The 18,646-nt window shown below is 37.3% G+C and overlaps 1 protein-coding gene across 2 annotated transcripts in view; it reads right to left on the bottom strand.

The window, feature by feature from the left end:
* Window positions 1–18,646, bottom strand: part of FBXO42 (F-box protein 42) — an 82,549-nt gene that overhangs the window by 28,051 nt on the left and 35,852 nt on the right. For both annotated transcript variants that reach the window (XM_011363488.2, XM_011363489.2), the window contains exons 2-4: window positions 11,346–11,612; window positions 8,749–8,865; window positions 890–1,024 (exon numbers count right to left, since the gene is read on the bottom strand). In XM_011363488.2, coding sequence (XP_011361790.1) covers window positions 890–1,024; window positions 8,749–8,865; window positions 11,346–11,595 — 502 coding nt within the window. In that variant the 5' untranslated portion in view covers window positions 11,596–11,612. The remainder of the gene's footprint in view (window positions 1–889; window positions 1,025–8,748; window positions 8,866–11,345; window positions 11,613–18,646) is intronic.

The following is an 18,646-nucleotide window of genomic DNA, read 5'->3' as shown; positions in this document are numbered from 1 at the left end:
GACAGGAAATAAAACTCATGTCTCCTTACTTTCAGCCTAGTGCCCTTTCTAATACAACATAGTGCCTCCCATTTAGTAATCAAAGTAGTAAATCGAGACCTAAATAAGTAGGAAATCTGAAAAAGGAAAACTTGAGTCTCCTTAGTCCTAGAGTGAATTCCAACCTTGAAAAGCCAAATGAAGAATGTTTGGGAAAAGCTGGCCAACAAATCTAGCAGAATACTTTATACTCAGTGGACTCTATTTCGCCATCACGTCAGCCCCTCAAATCGTATAACTGTGCCTTTTCAAACTGTCCTGCTTCATGAGTGCAAAAACAATTGTATTCCCAGCCCTAAGAACAATTAGGTCAAAAAGGAGAAAATCGTTTCTTTCTGCAATAATTTTGGCATAGTGGGACTGCGCAGGAATGCACCTACTGTGGAATCTTCTCACACTCCTGAGTAACTAGCAGAGGCATGTTCCATACACTCCCCAAATATCTGAGCTGGCAACAACAAAAGATGTTCAGAGATCTTAGCCCTGGGACAATAGCTTCTGTCAGTCAACTGCAGTTCTCACGACTCTGTTTCTGCTCTTACTTCAACTTCATACCAAGGAGCATATCACACCTGTATAAGTACTTGAGAAAACTACGCAAATGACTTCACACAGTTGTGTAGCAATTTTGGCAGGGCACCAATACTAATGATAAAGTATGATTTAAAAAAAAAAAAATTTCAAAGACCTTACACAAGCATACTACTCTAAGCACTTACACGGCATATGACAGAGAACCTGGGGCCCCAAGAACCTGTCCTTGAGAACACCACCAAAAAGGATTAGGTAGTTCTCATGCGATGGGAGTTAACTGGTAAGAAGGCAAAGACGAGTCTTCTTTATCTCTTACCTGAAGCCAAAGGTCGGATCCACTCTTTGCTATTCAGGTCAAGTCTCCAGAGGTCATTGAAGGCAGCATTGCAGCTGCTTTGGGTACAGCCTCCGAACACATACATAGACTGATTAGCATCATAATAGCATGCACCTAGAAAGAAAATAATGAATAACTGATGTTGAATTTTGAAGCCCCTCTAACTATAGTCTCTATCTTTCAAAGATCAATTATTTCACATATTTCACAATGCTATTAAAAGGTACCAACTTTCTATAACCAGCCTCTTGTCAGGTTGGTCAGTATCACATTAACCTTTAAAATAAGGCCCAGAGAAAAGCAAGGGAAATGTTATTTTTGAACACTAAGCAAAGTGACAAGGATGTCATTAAATAAGATAGTATAATTCTAGCAAGTGCACAGAAAAATTCAGATTAAGGGTGCTCCATGAGTGAAATTTCAGCACAGCTGCATGACTGATCTAAATCTGCATAATTATCCTCTAGGGCTAGGAAAAGATAGTCAGTGCTAACGGATGTACTTGGCCCTCCCACTTCTCTACCTCAGTCCTCCTCTTACCGTTTTTTGTTTTCAAATGAAACCTGAAGCACAAACCAATAAACAAATCTTTATACGAAAAAAAATGAGAGAAAATAATCTTAATCAATGCCGTGAAATAACCACACATAAAGACCAATGTAGCTCAGGGATCTCAGAAGCAGTATGGTACCAAAGTAACAGAGAAAAAGCATGAAAGTCATTAAGCTACTAAGTGTATCCAAAAGCCACCAAGGCAGGTTGGTTGGTGCTGAATAGAAAACCAGTGCAGTCAGTTAACATTTAAAAAGCACCAAGGTCTCTGAGAAGAGCTTTTTAAATTAGATGATTATGTACACCTCATCGATGGGCACTATTATGAAGAAAAGAGGCAATGACTATAATGTAAGTTGTTCCCTGAAAATCAGAAAAAGCAGAACCAGTCTAGAGGAGAGAATTAAGCTCTTCCATCTTGCTTCTCTTTGAAAGCTAATTTAGTTTCTATCCTTTGAAAAAGATCCATACTCCTTACAGTCCTGCATTTACCATCCTGGACCTCAGGAAAAAAGCTGAGCAAAACTTCCCTTTCCATTCACTTCATGCATACCCTTGGGAAAAAGATCTCTCAATGTTCATGTGAAACTGGGTTCAAACAGTTAAGGGTCATATAAAAAGAAGGGGAAAGGGAAAAGAAATTCAGAGGTTTAATCCGCTAGTGCAGAGTTTCAGTGATCATCCAGCTTATTGGTAGGTCTAGTTCAGTTAAGCACATCGCTGTTTTTAGAATCTCTTCTGAACTCTGACATCACTTATTCAAGTTCAGAAAAAGAAAAATTCCACTGCTATTAATTACCTCTGTACTATACACTAGCCCTGGGAATAACCTTCCTTTTTCTCCCCTTAACATTCGATAGGCTCTTTAAGGAATCTCTACACTAGGAAGGCCAAGTTGGAAAACTGTATGAATTAAAAGTTAAGAAAAGCAGTGTGTTCAGTCACTTACACCCAGCAACCTCAGTCAGTGGAAGGAGTAAATCCAAGTCATTAGACCTCTGGCATTGTGCAACAGTGGAGCTGCAGACTTTTCCAATTAAAAATGAAAGAGACTAGAGATGTGAAGAAATGAAATAGCATCTAATCATCATAAGCTCACATCTGCAAAATTGTTAATATATTCCCAGGACTCAAACATATTACAATGGTACATAAAGATTTAAATAATCTTACGTTTTCCACTGACTGTCTCTGCCTTTGAAAATAACTTCTAATCTATATCTAAATCAGTTTTTAAATCCACATCCCAACAGGAAAGTCTACTAAGAAGTGAAATCCTATGAAATTCCATTGTTCATGTTTCAGATCTGTTAAAAACTATAAATGAGGATCAAATTAGATATCAGACAAACAAAAAGGATAATTACTGGAGCCACATTTTAATCTCCACTAAAGGAGCTGAGCTTCAGTTATTTTGGTCTTCTCATATCTTTCTTGAACTAATCCAACAAATGGGACAACTTTGAACTGAACTAACTGGTGCCAGGCATAAAAGAACATTCTTTCCCCTTGATAATCCATACCTTCAGAAAAGAAATTAGCAATGTCCTATGGCTTCTGAAATCTTAATTTGTGTCCATTATCACAATGTTTAATAAGACAAATCCATGATTTCATAACTAAAAGAGTCAAGGGCTCATTTATGTCTCACCATTCCCCAAAGATCAACTCTTGGCAGCTGCTTCCTTCATGTAGCAAGAGCACAGTGCCTTTATTTATCAAAGAGGTAGCAAACATTCTTCTTCTCTATTTGGATTGAAAACCCAGGCAGCAGCTGGGCCCCATGAGGTTCTTACCACATGTATTTTAATCCTATACTAAAATAAGGCAATCGGCATTTTCCTGCTTCTCTTTGAGTAAACAAAGGTTTCTGGAAGAGGAAGGCACGGCCCAAACTATGCAAAGATAATATGACTAAAATGACAAGTTTCACACATTGTATTTTCACACATTGTATTTTCAATGTCCAGCAGTCAATTATCAACCAAGCTTGGAGAGGAAGGGAGTCAATTTAGGCAGCTATGTTTAGAACTCAGATATAATAGAATGAGAAAATGGCCATCGAATAATGCTCTCAAATATTTAAGGCATCCTACTGAACTTTGTTTATTGTCTATTTTTATTTAAAACACCTACATGTTGGTCCGGGTGGGGGTGGGGAAACCGGACAAGTTCAATGGGCCTTTTAGAAAAAATGAAGAATTTAAGCAAACACCAGTTTGCTCAAGTAGTCATTTCCCTTTTCCCAAAGTTCTCCACCCAAATAGAATGTTTTCCTTTCAGAATATCTAGACCATTGGAATGTGCTATATACCAGTTACAGTTCATAGTACATTATGAATACTCTGCTAAGAAATAACACTAAGTATGTTTATTCCAATTGCTCAATCTCTTTGATTTTTAGAAATGAGTTTGATCGCTCCATGAACAATTACTGCAAGACACATACCACAAGTTAATATCTAATAACCTCTATTCAAAGACAAGTCAAATATTCACAATTACACACAGCAAGGAAATGGTGCTTTGGTGCTTTGGCATTCTGCATACTTCTCTACTATGTTACAATCTTCTAAAGTGCAAGGTCTTCCAGTTGTTTCATGTTTTCCATGGTGCCTGGTTGTCACTCAATAAATGTCCACTGAACTCCAACTTTTGCACTTGCAGATGTTAAATTCTCTTTTGTTTCCTCAGGGAAAGTTCCTGAGGCATTTATCCCATGCTTAAGAGACTATGCTGTCATGTGTCTCACATCTACAAGCCAGGACATATTTGATAAGGCCTGTAATTACAAACCTATGGAACAAGCAAGGTTGGTTATCCAGTCTGGGCCTGCTGGCTATTGCAGGAACATGATTATCATGTGCGTGGAATGACCTGGCCATATTGGAGCCTAAACACCAAAATGTTTTTCAAAGCATGATGCTGAAGACTCAGTAGACCCCTACATCATTCTGAAAAGGATATCCTACATTAATCAAGGCTTGCATGATTGGACTAGCTTCATTTTACTTCCCCTGCCTTTTTTTTGACCCAGATTTTTACATAGGAAAGAAGTTGTACTGCTCAAATCTTTGCTACATTTAATTCCACAGGATTTAATACATTATCCACTATGAATAAGGTGTCGTGAAAGGTGCAAAGCTGTCAAGACATGGAACTTGCCTGTCCTCAAGTACACAACAATCTTGTGGAGGAGTGTCTTCATCATCATACCATCCTGCAACTTAAAACGTATTTTTACAAATGTTTCCTCAATTAAATTTCCTAGCAACCCTGTGGCATCAATGGAATTTGTCATACACATTTTACAGATGAGGAAATTGTGGGTGAGAGGAACCAAGGAACTTCCTTCCCAAGTCTGAAGTTCTTCTTTTGCATGCAGCCCCTCTTAAACAGATAATTATGGTAAGAGAGAGATGCTAATAAACAATAAGAAGAAGGCAGGAATGTGTATTAGGGAAGCATAAGCAGAGAAAGAAAATAACTTAATCTCCATGGTTGGGGAATTTGAAAGTAGTTTGTGAAGAAAGTGGCTTTTAGCTTTGTCTCTGAGATGGGTTTTAGAGGATAGGATATTCTCAGTAAACTTAACAAGGGACAAACGAGTTTAGGAACAGAAAAGGAACAGAAGGGAAATGGAGAATGAAACCAGGGCATCCAAGCAAAGCCATGAAGTAGGGAAATTTATGACATTACAGGGAGTCTCGTGTGAGTGAAGCCTGACTGTGGAAGGATGCAGCGATGATTCAGGCTGAAAAGGTAAACTGCAGCCTCAAAAGCCAGGTGGTGTGGAAACTTCTACCTGCAGTACAGAAAGGCTGGGGCTCTTTGGCAGAGGAATGATAGGCTGGTTTTACGTTTCAGATTTGCAGTGTTTCCCACCAGGAGCTCCTGTCATTTTGGGCAGGCCAATTCTTTGTGTGCAGAATCATTCCATCCACTGCAGGATATTTAGCATCTCTGGTCCTTGCCTACTAAATGCCTGTAGTGCTTTCCAGTCAAGACAATAAACAATGACCTTACATATTTCCAAGTGCTCTAGGAACTAGCACTGTCCCCAGTTTTGAAGATGATTACGAACAGTGTCTAGTCCAGGTTCAAATGAAGAGAGAAGAAAGGCAAGAAGACCATTTAGGCAAGATTCAGGAAAGATGGAATGATTAGGTCATACATGTGAGTAAGGGCTGAGTATATAAGAGAGATTGCAAGGACAGAACAGAATCAACAGAATTTGATTTTTTGTTGGTGAGGAAAGGAGAGGAACTGAGAATGAATCCAAGATTTCAAGCTTATATAATTGAATGACAATGACATTAAGTTAGGGAAAAAATTGGGGGGAGGGTACTACTGAATTCCACTTTTAGTTGACTAAATATGAAACATCTGTGTACCTCTACACACTATGAGCAAAAAATTGGAAATGTGAATCTTGAGTTCAATATGAGTTAGGAATAAGAAATAAAATTGAGCTCAAGGGAGAAATACAGAGTTTGAAGAGGTAGAAGCTAAGGAAAGAAATTAAAGGAATTCCTTCTTTCACCCTATTCGAAAACTGCTATTTCTCTGTCACAGTTCTCTTCAGTTTGCTAGTTAGCATGTAGAAACAAATGGAAAGAAACTTGAGAGACAATAAGACACAGAGACATCTCTTTTAAAAAATCTATGGTGCCTTTCTTGGATTTCAAGTGAAAATATGAAAAAAAATTTAAGTAAAAACAAGTATCACAACTCATCAATCTGTGAATTTCCATGGAACTTACTGGGCTATTCCTTTCTACTTCCCCTTCAAACAACTGCCTCTATTTTGTGCTGATACTCTTCAAAAGCCAGTTAACTGAAAAATATTTTTTTCCTCTTTCATCAGAAAACTGAACTGTTGCTATGATAATTATTCATCTCTGAATAGTTCCTATACTGGTTTTTATTCTACTCAGATTCATTCAATTTCCCTCACTTAGAATTCTAAAACCATTTTTTTCAAAAAACCATCCAGAAAAAGTCCAGACTTTAGAAACCTTGTCTCTACTTCTTATTCCAATTACCTGTAGGTGACTGAAGTTACCCCTTCTTCAATAATAAATACTGGACCTAACATGGATCCTCCTGCAATTTCATTAAATATTCTCAGTAAGGATTCATTTTAGTCTACTGTAGCAAAATTAGTGTGGTCTGTGGACTCCTGAAGCGTTTGAGACCCTTTCTAAACTATTTTAATAATAATCAGGAGGAGGAGAAGATGGGGGAAGAAGCAGTAGTAGTTAACTGCCCTTTTCATTGCTGACATTTGCACTATCAGTGCGGAAGCAATGCTGGGTAAACCTGCTACAGCCCGTGCATGAATCAAGGTGGGGCCCTCGATGACTCTAGTGGTCACTGTGTTCTTTGTTGCAGTGTGGACAGTTTAAAACAAACAAAGCCAGTTCTGACTTCACAGATGCCCTCCTCTCCAGAGGTCCAGGAATGACACTTTGAGATCCACTGCTCTAGGGAGTTTACAATAGCACAAGTAAAAACAGCTCCTTGAGAGAACTAAAAACAGCAGTAGTTTGGCCTGTTCCTTTATCTATTTAGATCTAATTCAAAGGCAATGATGAGTTATAATTATTTACTGAATTGTCTCTGGGGGTACAAAGTATAACATATGATCTGGGGTACCCAACCTCCAAGATGGCCTCCAATGATCTTCACTTTCTGGCATTTACATCTTTGGTCAATTCTTGTGTGACCAATAGAATACATCATAAAAGATGGTATTCACCTCAGAGATTAGGCTGTAAAAGACACCATGGCTTCAGTCTTATTGTCTGCCTCTGTCTCTCAGATCATTCATTCTGGAGGAAGCCAGCTGCCAAGTCGCTATAAAGTCCATGTTAGCAAGGAACTCCTGTCCATGGCCACTTGCGTGAGCCTGGAAGCAGATCCCGCAGGCCCCACTCAAGCCTTCAGGTGACTACAGCCCTAGCTGTAAGACTGACTTCAATCTCATAAGAGATGCTGACCCAGAATCTCCTAGCTAAGCCACTCAAAATTTCCTGACCCTCAGGAACTCTGTGAGATAATAAACGTTGTTTCAAACTGCTAAGTTTTGGGGTACTTTTTATGCAACATGAATAACCAATACACTCTCCTTCTCTGCAAAAGTTCAAAATATACTTAAAAAAAAAAAAAAAAAAGACACATATAAGCTAACAATGAAAGACACTGTGACTTAAGTGCCAAATTAATATTTCAGACAATAAGCTCAGAACAGGAAATTTTTTTCTGTGGGCTAGAGAGTTGAGAAAAAGTTTCATGAAGGAGCCAGAACTTCAACTGAGTCTTCAAGGAGAGGCAGGTTTCTGCTAAGTGGATGGGCATACTCTGGGGAGGAAGAAACAAATATGGCAAAGCGATAGCTTGAAAGAGGAGAGCTCTTGGGAAAAGTTGGGAGATAAGTGGTAAATTTAGACATAGGTCAAATTAAGGAGGGTTTTAAATATAAGACTAAGTTTAGCTTTTATCTTGTAGGCACTGGACAGGCACTGAAGGTTTTTGAACAGGAAATTAATTTAATTAAAGCAGTAACTATGAGAACTTTCTAAGAGGCAATCTTCTCCCCTCAATGAGTTTCCTTTAAGCAGAACCATTTATAAACACAACTGTACTGGCCTATGATATACTATATCTCAATCTCACTTTGATTGAGAGATATGAATAACTAATAAAATAAAATGAGTCTACAAAAATTAATTAGAATGGAGAGTTAATTCTAGAATAATTTAAAAACTCCAAATTACATCTATTTGCCAGGACATTTTATTTATAATTTTACTATTTAAATTTGTATTTTATAATCAATAACCTTTACATTCAAAAATTTCTGTGACCCCAGTCAAATTTTGTTTGCTGAACATATCCTATGTTAAAATACAGAGTTATTGTAAGACTTAGTGCTAAATTCTGGTTACTCCCTAAGCAGGATCTCAGAAATAGCCTCATGTATGCCTTTCTTTTGTTTTCTTCTTACACAATGTCAGATGTTTTTTAAAAGTCTAAGCATAATACCTTGACCTCTTTGGAGTAGAGATACTAGAAAAATTCAATGAAAAAACAGAATATAAAATTATACCAAAGTGCCTAAAATGTATTTATTAGACTCATGCTCTTCACTAAATCTGACTGTAAAATCAATACAAATTTCATTTTACATTCTCATCATTAAAAAGTCAGACAAAATACATGCATCCAAAGTAGTTTTTAGAAACGCAGGCAGGGTGGGATCTGCTTTCACAGTAAACACTTACTGTGTGAGAACCGCTGAGTGATTGGGGTTCCAGGGTAAGGGTAAGTCCGACTCTCCCACTGAATGTTTCCTTCCTGGACAGCCTTTATGAAGCCGTGATAACACTGGTGGGCTACACCTGAAGACAAAAACAACAAATGCCTCAGCCTGGACACTTCGCTTGTAAATCAAATTATTAAAACTGTACCTATTTAAATATTTTATCACTTTTATAAGTCATAAGTTTCTCTGAGAAACTCCAAACTTTTTTGATTTTTTTCATTCAAAGAAAAAAATAGAATTATAGACTTTCAAACCTGGAAGAGCCAATTCTTTCATTTACCAGGTTGAGGAAGATTAAATAACTCGCTCAAGGTTACAAAATTAGCTCACACTATAATTCTGATCCCCTTTCTGTCACATCATGATGCAACACATCAAAATAACTGGTATTATTTATTCCAAAGCAAAAGGGGCTGGGGACAATTTAGCTTTGTGAGAAAGAGTATGGTAAAAGAGTTTCTGGAATATAACAGGTGTTCAGTAAAGATCTATCATCAAACCACGGCAATGAAGCATTTTCTATCTTAAACAAGAATAATTAATTTACAGTGGATTATGATTATTACTTATAACTAAGTTGTTATTTGTAACTAAGAACAGCTGTTTTAAAAGTGAAAGTTTTACTATAATGATGGACACGTCATACATTTGTCCAAACCCAAAGAACATACACCAAGTATGAATCCTAATGTAAACTATGGATTTGGGGTGATAATGATATGTCAGTGTAGGTTCATCAGTTGTAACAAATGTTCTATGCTGGTGAGGCTTGTTGATAGTAAGGGAGGCTATGCATGTGCTGAGGCAGGAGGTATATGTGAAATCCCTGAACCTTCTGCTCAATTTTGCTGTGAAACTAAGACCACTCTAAAAACTGAAGTATATTTTAAGAAAGGCGAGAGCTGCATGTGTCTGGAACAATCTACTTTTCTAACACATGAAATCTCAATTCAAAGAGCAACATTTTGAATGAAGAGTACAACCAATTATGTTACATTTTAAAAGAATGTATCATTCTTGAATTTATGCCACCTCAGTGGATCTATACTTAGGATCACTGTACTTACACGTTTCCCAGTGATGATCACTATTCCTTGGTTGAGCTCATAGTTAAGAATTGGAATATTAAAAAGACATGGCCATTTTTAATGTGAAACAGCACTGCCAACTATACACTGGTGAAGTAAATAATGTAGATTTGCAAATGTTGAATTGAAGTAAGGCAGTAACGAATAAAAGACAGATATATAATGATTGAAAGGAAAAAAAAAGCTGTCTTGGCAGTGACTTCCCCCGGAAGATCTAAAACTGTGAGTACTATGTTATGATTCCTTACTCTTAAAAAAAAGACCAGAGTGATACGAATGCCAAATAAAGCCTAAGAATAAAATCATATATGTGGTTACATTACAGCCCTTCATCTGTGATTCTTCCACCTCTATTTGTAGGTGAAACCACCTATTTCCACAGTGTAGGGAGCCAATCTCTCCTGGAGAGTCCATTAATTCTGCCAACAGAAGAAGGCTGTGCATACCAGTATTACCAGTTGTGAGCAAATGAGTGTAGGGCCCAGCAAGCAGTTTCAACACAACTGGTCTTTGAGCCCTTCAAGTTGGACTTTGGGTAATTGACAAGGACTGCATTCCCCATGAGAACCACCCTGATGCAAGGAAAGATTTTAAGATTGATTCTTATCTAAAGGTTTTCTAACTCTGGCTGCCTTGCTCCTCCTAGGAAAGAACAAATTGATACGAACCCTTCCTTTGGTCAAAGATTATTCAACTGGCCTGGTCACCTTCATTCGTTCAAAGAAAAAAAAAAAGAGCCCTTCCCAGCTAAAATGGAATGAAGCCAAATAACTGCCATCTATTAATTAAAAACCTCAATATTTTGCTAAAGTTGAAATCTTGATTAAACAATAGAGGGAGAAAAAGGAGAAACTCATTTTAAAAAGTAAAAGATATGCATAAGGCCTATGCTCTTTAGTGATAAAATCAAGGGGTAAATGCGCTCACAATTCTACATTTGCCACTATTAGCTACTTTAAGAGACACTTATGATATCCTCATAAAGAACATGGATTTTAAGGACAGATTGAATCTTTGATTTTCCATTTACTACCTGTGTGACTGTGAGTAAGTAACGACTGTGCCTCACTCAGTTTCTTCATCTACTATAGTTTGCTGAGAGGATTGTAAAGCAGCTACAAGAGTGACTGACAACGGTAAAAGGTATATTAATGTTAGCTATCACTGTTATCCCATCTCCATCCATATTTTGCCTATTTGAGAACAATACAATTAACTAGATCAAATCTAAGAATATGCAGAAAAGAAAAGTTTTAAAACTTCAAATCGATTAAATGCTACAGTATTCAAGCTGCTCAAAAAATTAAGCAGGATAAAGAGAAAAGGAAAATGTACAATGTCAACTGTCTACACGAAATTTTAGAACCACAATAAATTTAAGGGAGAAAAGAGAAAATAAAATTGGGGTTTAAAAATAAATCATTCGAACAAATTTTAAGTAAATAAACCTTTCCAGCTGCCACAGTACCTTTGATAAGTCGATACCACTGTTTGCAGACAAGGGCTGCAGTTTTGTGTTCCTGGTACGGTGAGAGAAAGGACAGGATATACTCCAAAACCTCTTCTGGCAGCTCAGACATGGACCTATTATGTCTAGTTTCTTCAACCTCCAAAACTGGGTGGGGCTCCTCATCTTGCTCCATTGTCCCTTCCAGCACAGTTTCTTCTTGGTCCACAGCCATGAAACTATCATCTTCACTGTCTGAGGAGCTGGCCATGACATTCCACTCGACAGCTATAGTGGGAAAGAAACAAACATTAGTATACACTGCTGGAAGCTCTGAAATAACTCAGGGCCATGCACCCAGGTTGTTCATGATTTCCTTTAGACCGTCAATATGAAATCTGTTCTTCAGCACTTTCTCACACTAGTAGTGAGCCACCTTAATCTGACAGATATAGCTTGAATACCAAGCCCATCCTAAATATCTAACAAATTCCTAAAGGTTTCTGATTGCATTTTTTCTCTCCACTGAAAACCAGAGTGATAGCAGCCAAGTTCTGGTATAACCATAAAATCAGAAAACTTGTTCTCTAACATTTCCCCTGACTCAAGGATCTGACTGGCAGACAGCAAAGAGAATAGCAATTGGCTTCCCTTGGCCAGTAACATAATTTAAGACCTCAAACTTAGAAGGAAAAACTAACGGTGGGTGCTACAGAGAGTAAGTAATAAGAATATTCTGATATAGTTTTAGAAATAAGTTTTTTTACACAAGACAATTCACTTGAGAATGATAGGTGTTCCAAGAATAGGCTGAACTAGCTAAAATACCAAATATAAGGCAATATTTATACTAGAAAACATTATAACAGATCCAGGAATTAAAAAAATGGGTATAATACAAATGTCCATCAACAATACAACAGATAAATTGTGATACATTCACACAATGGAGTACTATGCAGCAAGGAGCCACCAATACACACATGGATAAATTTCCCAAAACAAAATACTGAACAAAAGAAGCCAGAAGAGTACATTCTACATGACCATGTTTACATCAAATTCAAAACAAGGCGAAATTAATTTATGCTGTTGCAAGTAAGGACAGTGGTTACCTTTGCTACCCACCAGGAGGCTCCTGGGGTGCGGCTGATGAAGTTGTTTCCTGATTGGGTAATGACTACACTTCAGTTTGTGAAAAATTCAGCAAACTGAATACTTAATGCTTAGTTCCCTTCTCTAAAGTTTGCCAAGACAAGCCATTATCAAGTTACCTCTAGTGGAGGTAACTAACTTCAAAAAATTATTACAGGTGATTTTCGAATTTCTTCTCTGTGTTATCTATGTTCCCTAAATTCTCTAGAAAGAGCACAACATGCTAAAACATACACACAGGCAGGCGATACATTTATACCGCTCCCCTGATGTTCCATGCAATGCCTGAGGTAAAAAAAGTAAAATGAAGGAAACAGTGTGATTTATGTCAAAAGTGTGTCACAGGTTAGATTCTCCAGGAACAGATGCTAAAATAGAATTAGGAATAAAATGGGTTTAATGGAAAGAACTCTTGTGAGGAGAAAAGGGTTTGAGGAAGCAGTCCTGGGCAGAAGAAGCCATCAGACCATGCCACAGACCTGACGACACCTGTCAGAACAGAAAGCTCAGGAATAAGGATGGCTGGTGAGAGGACTCTCGTGTTAGGTGAGAAGACGAGGCTCTTACATCACTGTTCTGCTCAGCTACTGGCTGGGGCTGCTCTGTCATAGTGTGACCTTGACTTCAAAGCTGAGGCAGACATTGAAGGGACTTAGCAGCTTTCTTTAGCTGTGTTCCTTACCGATGGGCAGCAAATCCTTTCTTGGAGGGGCGTCTGAGTTCATTTTATTATTTTTTAATACATCTATTTTCCTTGACCATAAGCACCTTACCCAGACCATTCACTATGCCATCCACCTAACAATTTTCTAGCATTCCCTCTAGCACTGATAAGAAGAATAAGAAATAATAGGAAGAAAAGAGTAATCTTGAAATATATTTTGGGGCTTTAAGAAAGATATGAAATGTTCCAAAAGGGGAGAGGGTTGAGGAGAACAAAGAAGAGAAACCTCTCACCTCATCTCTACCACTCCTGGAATTCATCTACTAATTATGTATAGTACCTTAAAAACTGGAAGAAGGATCATATTAGGAAAATGAGAACAAGAATCAAAACTCACAAAATCGCTTTCAAGATAATTAATCTACCAAATTAGCTCATGATACTGAGATGCGTCCTAGCAAAGTGGCTGCTAGAATCTTGGTGACAATGAACAACTGGTGGCTAATCGGAAGTAGCAGAGTAGCCTAAATTTCCCTAGTTGGGGGATGTGAGGGCTGTGAAAGGAAGGACAGCAATTCCCTCTATTCTCCAAAAGTAGAGCAGTATTGTAGTAATAGGTTTACTGTAAACTGCATTAAAGGATCTTTAATGCCCTCTTTATCCCACTTTGGGTGAGTTGTTTTACCTTGTGCTTAACTTGCTAGAGGAAAGGCCTTTCCATTTCCAGCCCTAAGTCCTATCCTAAAGAGTTACAGTCACGTAAAATATGAAACAAAAATTAAAATTTTTTTCTGGCAAAAAAAAAAGGGGTGCCTTTTTCCACCGTAAAAGAAATATCACTTCCCATATACCTTATTCTTTCTCCTGCAAGTTATCATTTCTCATCTCCCATTGGCTATCTTCCTTAATTTATTTTCTCATACTTTTAATCCCCCATCAGCCCTGAAATTCACCAACGAAAAGAGTCCTAATAAACCGATCCCTTGAGTTCAGCTGCATTTTTCATATTTGAATTAAACACAGCATCTCAAATACAGCTGTTCCTTTATACAACATCTTGACAGACTGTGAGCCTAGGGTCTGCTTCAGAACAAACTGAATCAATGAAGTCTTCAAAAGGTTATTTATATTACTATTTTTTTCCCCAAGCAAAATAAATTTGTTTGGCTCAATAAAGCAATTTACTCCCTTTCCAAATCTCAAATGACAATTAGCAAGCCTAAATAAGGGACTCACACTTTTGTAATACTCAGTTCTAAGCAGTTCTCACCAATCAACCATTTCACTATCCACAAAAGCATCAAATCCCATGCTCCTGAGGGCATGTTTGCTAACTTGGCCCTGAGCACGGATGCCAATGAGAATACACAGGGAAGGGCTCAGATGCGATTCCTCTGTAATTACATGCCCAGCATCAATTTGCACAGCCTTTCATTTGCACTTCCATGATTAGGTAATGAAATCATCACTCATACTCCCAGAGGATATAGAGGCATTTTGAAACAGTTTTTCATTTTTTTTCACGCCAAAAGAAGCCCTATAAAACATTTTGCATGTAAGTGTATTAACTAAATGAATGTGGTTTTCATGAACGTCTTCAAGAGAAATCTTCCTCACCCTTCACATTTGTGTTAGGCCTTCTCAGTTTTCCCAAACTGATCAAGTCTTTGGGAGAAACCACAATCTGAAGTCAACTTACTGGAATCTGAGCTGCTTTAGGGCAGAGACCATATGCCTAGGCGCCTTGTCTTCCTAGCACTAGACATTCAAATGAGCCAAGGTTTACCAATATTTCTACCCACAAGACTCTTGTGCTGACTTCACGTTATTTTATAATAGAAATTACATGATTAGTACATCCAGAAAATAGCAGACCCTGCCCTTATATGTCACTGGATGCTGTCAAGATATTTTATTGGTTGGAATGAACATACCTCTCTGGTTCCTTGAATTCTGACCTTTTAAGGTGTACAATGGGCTCAGAGTCTGCTGCCAGACTCCTGACCCATACATACCCAATGACCCTTTGCTAGTTCAAGAGGAATGGTACTGAAGAAACCATTTATTAGGCTCTGTAGCATCTTTTCCTTTGAAAAACTATTATACTACAACCAACTAAATTCAAGTCAGTTTTTAAAATCCTTCTGAAGTATAAATTAAGATTAAGATTTTGAGACTGGGAGATTTGGCTACTGTTTCTAGCTGTAATGCTATGTGGCCCAAGGTAAGTAACAGAGAGTAAGAGAGAAAACCCCTCTATTCCTAAGTAACTAAAGTTCCTCACCTACTTCATAACAATTCTGTAAAAACAGCAGATATCAACGAACTACTCCGAACTCAGAGGAAATCAATTTGTGAAATCAACTTGTGAAGAGTCAAAATCTATTCAAAAAAATTCAAGATAGGAATGAAACTACTTTGTTATCCATGTAAAACTGCCAGTCCTCGTATAATATTTGATTAATGGTGCCTGTGATTTCTACACAACTAGACATCTGATGATCCCCCAGGAATAAATGCATCTTTATGAAAATCAGAATACACTTACCTAAAAGGAAGCTGAAGATTTAAAATGCAATCAAGCTTATTCTTCACAAATTCAAAAGGTTTTTAAAAATGCAATTAAGAGAATTTCTTACTGATAGTAAAATAAAGCACTAAGGCTTAACTTAAAGAATGTGTGGCTAGAATGAATGGAAAGCACCCAGTCATCCCTCTGCATAAGGGCTTCTGAAGCGTCAGAGGCCAAGTAGCAACCTTGTACAGATGTCATTATGAACTCATGAAGTCACCCACTTCAGCAGCATTAATGTGAGCCAAAAAGTATTAAATGCTACTCTTGAAAACATACTATCGAATGAGGATTTAAGGAAGACCGCAATATAATTCAATCTAAGATGATAATACACCTTCTTATTAATATACCATTACCATTATTGTACTAAATAAAAAAGTTATAAAAAGTGGAAAAATGGTAAAATACGAATTCTATGTTACTTCAGGCATTCAACAAACATCAACGGAACATCCGCTATATGTGAAAATATTGTGCTTAACTCCCATGAGAGTTATAAAAAGAGGATATGCTACTATTTCCTCTCAAAGAGATTTGCCCAGTAAGAGTAAAGACACCCAAATAGAGAACAACAACACAGGACAGACCTGTGTTGAAGAAACCATTTATTAGGCTCTGTAGCATCTTTTCCTTTGAAAAACTATTATACTACAAAACAAGAAGCTTTAGCAGTTCAGGAAAGGAAGAGACAGCTTCCAACTAGTGTGAGAAGGACGGTACAGAAGCAAACATTTGAGAATATGTAGGATTTCAGAGGGGAAAGATGGAAGGATGAAAGTTTTTCAAATTACTGTCTCTTGAACTGATATTCTTTGCCATTCACAGAATTACTTTTAGGATAAAAAGGTAAAAACTATATTTTATTCGATGAGTGTTTTCTACATTAATGGAAGCTCATAACCTGGAGACGCTTTAATTCTTGACAGTCAATGATTTGACAAAAAAGTCTAGAAATAGAATAATTTGGCATAACTACTGTTGCTATTAGCAAACTGAGCTATTTTGACAAGAAATTCATAGCACTATAAAGCATTCCAAATTTAAAAACAGATATCAGCTGCAGTGAGTTTTTAAAAACTGGTTAACTCATCAGTGTTACATAATTAAAATTCCTTTTAATAGAACTGAAAAATAGTATTTCCCCAAACCACCGATCAGTATACTTTTAAAAATCACTTTATAATGGTTGATATTAAATGAAAGCATTTTGACTTACAGAGTAGTAGAAATGCACTAGTTTTCAGAGCCATTCCCCACACTCATATGTAGCAACCAAAGGATTTGTTATTATTAAGCATAAATGATCACGAAAAATGTACTGGTTTCAATCTAGGTTCTGCAAATTCTGTAGAAAAAGTATAATGGAACTTAATACCCACATTTACATTTTGTGAGAGCTTGAATTTTTAGATTTTAAGAGAGAACAGTAATAATATATAAAGTATAGAACAATTCTGATTGTAATAATTTAACATACAGCAATGATCTGAAACAAAAAGCTTGTATTTGAAGTATAGTATGAATCAGAATGAAGTTAGAGGGGAAAAAGGAGGCATTGAAGATGCATTTTTCTGGCTTTAAAATTTTTTTCTTATCAAAAACAATTTAAGTAAGAAAAATGCAAAAAGAGCAAATAACCATACTATAACAGTAATAAACTGTTAACTCAGAATTGACTGCATCAGGCTGCAGAAGTGCTCAAAGTACACCCACCTCTCCCTCTTTGCCGCCACAGTACTAAGTACCTGCCTGCATTCTAGCAATCGCGGTACAGTAGTTCCCCCTTATCAGCCAGGGACACATTCTAAGACCCCCAGTGGATTCCTTAAAACTTAAGATAGTACCAAACCTTATATATACTATATTTTTTCCTACACATACATACCTACGATAAACTTTAATTTATAAATTAGGAACAGTAAGAGATTAACAACAACAAATAATAAAAGATTATGACAATATACTGTAGTTGAAGTTATGTGAATGTGGTCTCTCTCAAAATATCTTCTTGTATTGCACTCACCTTTTCACTTAAAGGAAGCACTTTACGGCTTCTCTTTGTCATATGTGAACCTCCAGCATCACTGCTCTAGCACTTTAGGGTGACTATTAAGTAAAATAAGGGTGACTTGAACATAAGCACAACAGTCAATCTGATAACCAAGGTGGCTACTAAGTGACTAACAGGTGGGGAGCACATACAGTGTAGGTATGCTGGACAAAAGTATATAATTCCTATCCTGGGCAAGATGGACTGGGATGGCTGGAGATTTTATCATGCTACTCAGAATGACACGCAATTTAAAACTTACGAATTGTTTATTTCTGGAATTTTCCATTTAATATTTTTGGACCATAGTTAACTGCTGGTAATTGAAACCCCTGAAAGTGAAGCCACAGTTAAGGAAGGACTACTGTACTGCAGCTGTCTGTCTTTCTGCTCCTCTCCACTTACGGCTCAACAGAAAATAACTCTATTTCCTGCATTCAAATAAGCACTCTGCTAAAGGCTGCTGAATGAATAAGCAAACACAGCTTGATGAATTCATTTGAGTCAATGACGAAAACCTAAATGTTAATATGTAGCTATTCTGATGAACAAAACAGAAACTTCGTATCAAAAATTAAAATAAAAAATAGTAAAATCAGAGTTCAGATGGCTAAGACAAAACGAGAAGAGGGAGGGTAAAAATGGGGCATGAAGAAGTAGGAATTTTTATTCTTAAATTTAAAATGCACAGAATCTGGGGGTGGCTCCATAGTGTAGTGGTTAGCATGTCTGCTTTATATGTAGAAGGTCCTGGGTTCATGCCCCAGGTGGAGCCACAGACCATACCCTGGGTGTGCCAGGCCCCCCAAGTGCGCCAGGTGCATACCGGGAACGTGGGGGAGGAGACGCCCCGCCTTCAGAGATCCAGTTCTTAAAAG

The sequence above is a fragment of the Pteropus vampyrus genome, unplaced genomic scaffold (genome assembly GCF_000151845.1).
Source record: "Pteropus vampyrus isolate Shadow unplaced genomic scaffold, Pvam_2.0 Scaffold86, whole genome shotgun sequence".
NCBI classification, from domain to species: domain Eukaryota; kingdom Metazoa; phylum Chordata; class Mammalia; order Chiroptera; family Pteropodidae; genus Pteropus; species Pteropus vampyrus.
The sequence above is the reverse complement of the archived record's forward strand: the minus strand, read 5'-3'. Positions and strand labels throughout refer to the sequence as shown.